Genomic DNA, 6,000 nt, shown 5'->3' on the forward strand with positions numbered 1-6,000 from the left:
TCTTTGATTTTTTTGGCAGTTCTATCTATTTCAGTTAACTAGCACCTTTAGGCTAGTTTCTATTTTATGATTGCAACTTCAATACTGTATGTCTTTTTTTTGTTGACCAATGTATATTTTCGTCTAGAGTACTACCAGGCTAGCTGCCCAACTAACAAATGTTGAAAACAGACTCATCACGTAAGATCAAAAGGAAATCTACAAAGTACATACGTGATGGTGTTCGCTAAAGAAATAATAGTTGAGGTTGTTCGGTGCAGCTAGCTATGTATACAATCGATCAGCCGATTCAGGTTCGACTGGGACTTACATATTTCTCAGTCGACTGATGTCTAGCCACACCCAAATAAATAGAAGCATCCTGAGGGCCAAACAAACTTTTTGTCACTTTATCCAGAAAACCAAAACTGATCATGGGTGCATATATGCACCATATATGTATAACACATATTTCAAAAAGTAAAAAATTAGGAACAAAAATTTAGCATGTAGAGGAATACGTTCTATGAGTACACGTAAAGTTTCACGTAAAACCGATAATTTTTGTACCCTATGTAAAAAAGACAAATAATGTCTCGAGAAATAGACTATTTTAACACCAAAAATTTGTCTTTTTAGTACAAGACACAAAACATATCGGTTTTTTCTGAAACAACTTTGTGAATATGTAACATGTCAAGATATACACGAGGCATTTTTGTTTGTATTTTTTGACATTTAGAAATATATTTAATATGCATTTCAAATAAAGGGTGCATATGCACCCAGGTGTAGAAACACCTTGTCCTCACTTTATCTTCTTTCTTAATTATTATGCACATGCATTAGCAATGCCAGGCGTCACTATGACGTATACTAAAGGACAGCTTACATATATTCGAGCAGTTTCACTGTGTCACAACATGCGCGTGGCTCAGAAATGTTTGTACGGGTCTGGTGACTTGTCTATTGTTCACGTGGCATCTTCTCACCCACTACTTTCTAAATCTGAAACGCGAAATACTGCATTATTGGCATCTTACGTGACTGACTAGTGGTCCAATGGAAATTTTATTCTTTTGTTTAGAGTTGTGGAATTTTGTGAAAATCCATTAATTTGAGAGGTTATTTTGAAATTAATCTTCTACACAGTTGAAATATGGTGATGACTTGGTAAAGTATTAGAACATATTAATAAAAGAATATATTAATATCGAAAGATACCAATTACATTCAGCATCTACAACAACGCAATACCCTCCATCGCTAGTCCTCGAATCCGGCCCTAATCCTATTCGCCGCTTCTGATTTTACTATGGACCAGAATGTTATCTGATGGCAACACAAAATAGAGCTTCGCGCCGCTCCCTCCAGAACTAAACGGTTGGAATAAAAGCATGTGTATGCACAACCGAATACCACCCGACCCAACAAACTCCAAACATAGGTACATTGTTACATTTGACGGTGAAGCCTTCCGGAACTCAACACTCCATGCAAAACCAAAAGAGCTGCATCAAGTAGATCTTCATCTTGGCGCGAGAGGAACCCTAGGACCGCCACTTTTATTCAACCAGTGCGAGCAGCCCCCATGCCACCCGCTGACACCCTGCCTGAACTTCTACACCGAACCCAACCGACGGCCATGGGCCATCAGTAGGAAAGGCAGGCGGCGGCGCATGGACGACCCTCCACCAGTTCCGACCCTACCATGCAACAAAGAAGATCTAGGAAGGCGACACGGGAGATATACTTAGATCAGATCTACGTTTCATCCAAACACCACCCGCCCCAGCCCTGCATCCGCTGATGGCCTTGACACCATCGGAGAAGGTCTCCACCACCACCTCGACGCAGGGTCGCCCCCTTGTCGCAAATCAGCGATTCGCCGACTCTCGCCACCCCAGCAGCTCCAGGGACTGATCCGTCTTGCACTACCCCAAGTCACATTCGGCGACGAGGGGAGCCACCACCGCCGCGGCGAGGGGATCCGATGGCAGCGACGACAGGGGATCCAACGGCGGGGATATTGCTAGGAGGCGGCGGGGGTGCCTCTAGCGCCTGGGGAAAGACGCGAAGGGGTAGATGCATGCAACATAACATGTCGGGTCCTAAGCATTGTTGTTATGTACATACAACATAACCTACCAAGTACAATGATGTTGTCTTAACAGTACCATGTACCATGTATGATGATTCCCTATTATGAGGAGAGATGGAAAAAAAAGAGGTCAGTATTTTCTTAACTAAGAGAAAAGCTTTATTTTTTTTAAAAAAAAAAGAAGAAGAGAAGAGCCCTATGGAAGTTTACTAATTTAAAGTTTGGGCACTTGTGTGCCTTCGATCTAATTAAGCTAAGATGATTTTCTTTATTATCAGATGTCTTCTCTTAATAGTTTAATTATCATCATATCAATATTTTAGAAGCACACAAACTATTGGTTGAAGACAATGCTAGGAGATGAGCCATCGTATAACATGCTGTTTTCTCTTTTCTAAATGACACACAGTGCATACTACTTATCAACCGGATGGAAATTTTATCGGTTACAAGTGAAAATGCAACTAAGGAAATTGCTCCGACCCGTTATATTTAATTCGTGATTTGTGCTAATTATAAGTTATACCATAACTGTTGCAACTATGATTTTATGACATCATCTTAATAAGTATTGAAGTTAGTTCTCGTTCAACTGAAAAATAGTTAGACCCATGCATAAATGTTCAGAGAAGTTTCTAAAAATATGAATTTTACGAATAACCGGATGGCACGATAAGTTCATATGGGTCCACATGGCATAATAAGAGGATAAGAAAGAGAATCCACGTTCTCAACCATAGTATCGTGCTTACATTATCCGCCGCATTCTCAGCTCATTACGCGGGGAAAACTTATTTGTCTCTCTCAACGGAAATCTGCACCAGATCGAGCGAAGCAACCAAAGCCGGAGGCGTTCGTCTGCCCGGGGTGGCACCATGCGGACCCGGCTCTTCCTCTGAAGCCCACCTTCTTCCTCGGGCTCAACGGTGACTAGCGTCCGCGGACCGCGGCAGCAGTGCTGTGTGGCGACGAGCGTCGGCAGCGGTGGCACAGTCCAGCAGCGAGCAGGTGATTCGGTGCCTGACTTTGTTGCCGCAATGTGTGCTGCTACCGACGCAACACTTCGTTTCCCTAATTGCTTCCTTGACGCTCGATTTACCGTGAAGCTGATATTTTTCTGTAAAATCTAAGTGTTCTCATCGGAATCTCCGGCGCTCTCTGCAGGATTTCATGCAGAGGAAGGCAATCAGTTCTTAGCCCTCGACTTCCACCAGAGTGTGCGGAGTCTCGCCGGTAGCAACGACGACGTCGGCTAAGGCAGCCGCGGGCACGGCAATGCCGGTTCCCCTTGCCCCTTATCCAACTCCTCCTGTGCCCTTCACACCACCCACCCCCAATGCCGGTATGGTCTCCAACTGGGTACTGCAAGAACAGAGACAGATTTGGAAATTGTTCTCTATTTTCCTTGAGAAATCATTTGATGTTTCTTATTTCTTAACCACCCGAAAAATTAAGATGTAAACGGCATAAGCGTCCATGGCTTCCTCATGATTTTTGGACTAGATGTATAGGAATTGAAGTTTCATTTGACACAAAAGAGCAGCCTTCCAGTTTATATTCCATTTTTGGATTAGAAATATAGGAAGTGGAGTTTTCTATAGCAGTTCCTTCTGCTGTTTTTTTATTCTCTGAAGTTCTGATACAGAAGATTGAGCTCAGGACATCAATTAAGCCATAGAAATTTCTCTGCTGGTTTTGCCATTGCAGTGCTCTACTGAAATTGAAACCTTCGGTTATTGGTAGGTGAGATTCAGCCACTGAGCTAAGGTTCCATGCTTGTGCAATTTCAGGGGCTCAAAGCCAACTTGTCTGCTCCGGGTGCCGGAATCTGCTCATGTATCCTGCTGGTGCACCGTCAGTATGCTGCGCAGTTTGCAGTACTGTGACCACCGTGCCGGCTCCCGGTATGCACTTGAATCAAACTCATATTGGTTCTCTGGTTAATCTGTGCACTTAACTTCAGAAGTTTTTCAAGGGCGGGGGATTTTGCTTCTTTTCTATGTACAGTGTACAGACATATAGCTGCAGATTTCACGATTATGTACTCCCTTAAACCAACCCAAAAAGCTTAACATTAACTGGACAATATCGTAAAGTGCAGTTGCCCGAATGAATTTTCCACCCGGATTTGGTGCAGGGACCGAGATGGCGCAGCTAGTTTGCGGAGGATGCCACACTCTTCTAATGTACATACGTGGCGCGACAAGTGTACAATGTTCTTGCTGCCACACGGTCAACCTGGCAATGGAAGGTACATTAGCCAAAGTTTTTCTATCTTTTTTCCGTTCCTCAGTTGCAAGTGGCGTATTCCGCTGGTTTCAATTGCCTTTCTGAAACAATGTTGGCGTTGATTTGTGTATGTTAAATCCTCATTCTGAACAGAATCTATTCTGAGGTGGGAAAAGCTCTAGCAATCAGTCGATAACTGTTAACATCGTAAAATTGGCTTATCCTGAAGTCACACTCATCGAAATTGGACAGTAGGATGTATGCATTTGTTGTGATTCAGAAAAGTAAAGGTTTGACAAGGATGTCCTAGATCTACCAAAGTTTGATGAATATCTCCTAATTTTAAGCCTGACAAACATGTCCTACAGTTGCTGGATGATTCACAAACACAAAGATTGAATGATATGGCTAGCATTGAGTCCTGACTTCTGAATAATCTCAACGTTTGCTAAGAACTCATAACTCATAAGGATGAGTGGATCTGTGCTTATCTAATCTCAAACACTCTGAATGAAACATGATTCCCTTGTCCTTGAACGCAGGGAATCAGGTTGCGCATGTAAACTGCGGGAATTGCCGAATGCTGCTGATGTACCAGTACGGCGCAAGGTCTGTCAAATGTGCAGTCTGCAGTTTTGTGACATCAGTTGGGGTAAGTATTCATCATCAGAGCACTTGCTTTTGCTTAGATTTCACATCATCTAATTGATATTGCTGTTGAGAAGCTTGAGTTTCATAGCAACTCTACCTGAAATGTGTTTCTTCCGTTTTCAGGCATCACCTGGTACAGACCAGAAGCCCAGCAACTGAAATTCTGCAATATTATTGTGAAGGCAGCTTCCCAAAATAAGGATGCTTTGAGTGCACATGTATAGAGTTCTTCCCAGAAGCAATCTTTTCCTCCCTTCACCGTCTCACTTCGTTAGACCTGGCGAGCTTGCAGACTAAACAAGAAGTTTGCTAATACTTAGTGCTCAAAATTTGTCGAATCATCTGTATAACTGGATCAGACGGATACATAAACCCACCATGTTTATGTTCATATCTAGCTTCTTTTACTTGTGTTTTATTTAAGTTTTTTTTTCTTGTGGTTATATGAAGAACTAGTTTCTTTATGCTTTGCCGTGCCAATTCTTGAACCGAACCGTATTACCGCAGAATGATCATGAACCGCTCACGAACATATAAAAATTCAAATGCTGCACAAGGTGGGTGTGGAAACACATCAGATGAGAGTTGAATGATGGTTATGCAGTAGAAATGGTGTTGCTTGCGAGGACACAGGATTGGGTGTGTGCTGGGCTCCATCTCTCTGACTCTTGTCCAACTCCGAATCTCCGATGGCCGCCCGGCACCATCCTCCTCTGTCCCAGCCAGCAAACAATTTGCAGTGATGCATCTGATCTGAGACTGAGAAGGACTGTCAGTCTATGATCACTCTATCAGCGCAGATCTAATTATTGGCAGGAAAGGTATGAGGAAAATTCAGAGAACACGATGATGTAAAGGCATCGGTGGTGCACAGAAACATCATTTGCCAGTTGCCAGTGTATTGGGGCGTGTTTGGTCGCTCGCATGGGTTTTTCCTTATCGGCTGGGGCTAGTAAGTAATTTTAGGAGTGTTTCTACGGTACCCTATACTGCAGGTAGCAGTATACCAAATCTCATCGTTCATTTGCTCAGGGCATGAA

At 43.0% G+C, this 6,000-nt stretch overlaps 1 protein-coding gene across 2 annotated transcripts; it reads left to right on the top strand.

The window, feature by feature from the left end:
- The first annotated feature begins 2,850 nt into the window (after nucleotides 1-2,850).
- LOC124707557 (protein LSD1) lies at nucleotides 2,851-5,367 on the top strand. Of its 2 annotated transcripts, none has more exons than XM_047239219.1 (6): nucleotides 2,851-3,088; nucleotides 3,245-3,422; nucleotides 3,871-3,984; nucleotides 4,182-4,331; nucleotides 4,852-4,961; nucleotides 5,084-5,367. In XM_047239219.1, exons 2-6 carry the CDS (start codon nucleotides 3,356-3,358, stop codon nucleotides 5,117-5,119), a joined length of 477 nt encoding a protein of 158 aa, XP_047095175.1. In that variant the 5' UTR covers nucleotides 2,851-3,088; nucleotides 3,245-3,355; the 3' UTR covers nucleotides 5,120-5,367. The 2 variants fall into 2 exon arrangements, with proteins under 2 accessions (XP_047095175.1, XP_047095176.1); XM_047239220.1 differs by having other exon boundaries at nucleotides 2,856-3,088; nucleotides 4,218-4,331.
- Nucleotides 5,368-6,000: the final 633 nt, after the last annotated feature.

This window comes from Lolium rigidum, chromosome 4 (genome assembly GCF_022539505.1).
Source record: "Lolium rigidum isolate FL_2022 chromosome 4, APGP_CSIRO_Lrig_0.1, whole genome shotgun sequence".
Taxonomy (NCBI): domain Eukaryota; kingdom Viridiplantae; phylum Streptophyta; class Magnoliopsida; order Poales; family Poaceae; genus Lolium; species Lolium rigidum.

Coding starts and splice junctions, on each gene's coding strand:
- LOC124707557 (XM_047239219.1), top strand. CDS start 3,356: ATGCCGGTTCCCCTTGCCCCTTATCCAACTCCTCCTGTGCCCTTCACA. Junction 4,332..4,851: donor GGTCAACCTGGCAATGGAAG/GTACATTAGCCA, acceptor CCTTGAACGCAG/GGAATCAGGTTGCGCATGTA. Junction 4,962..5,083: donor GTTTTGTGACATCAGTTGGG/GTAAGTATTCAT, acceptor TTCCGTTTTCAG/GCATCACCTGGTACAGACCA.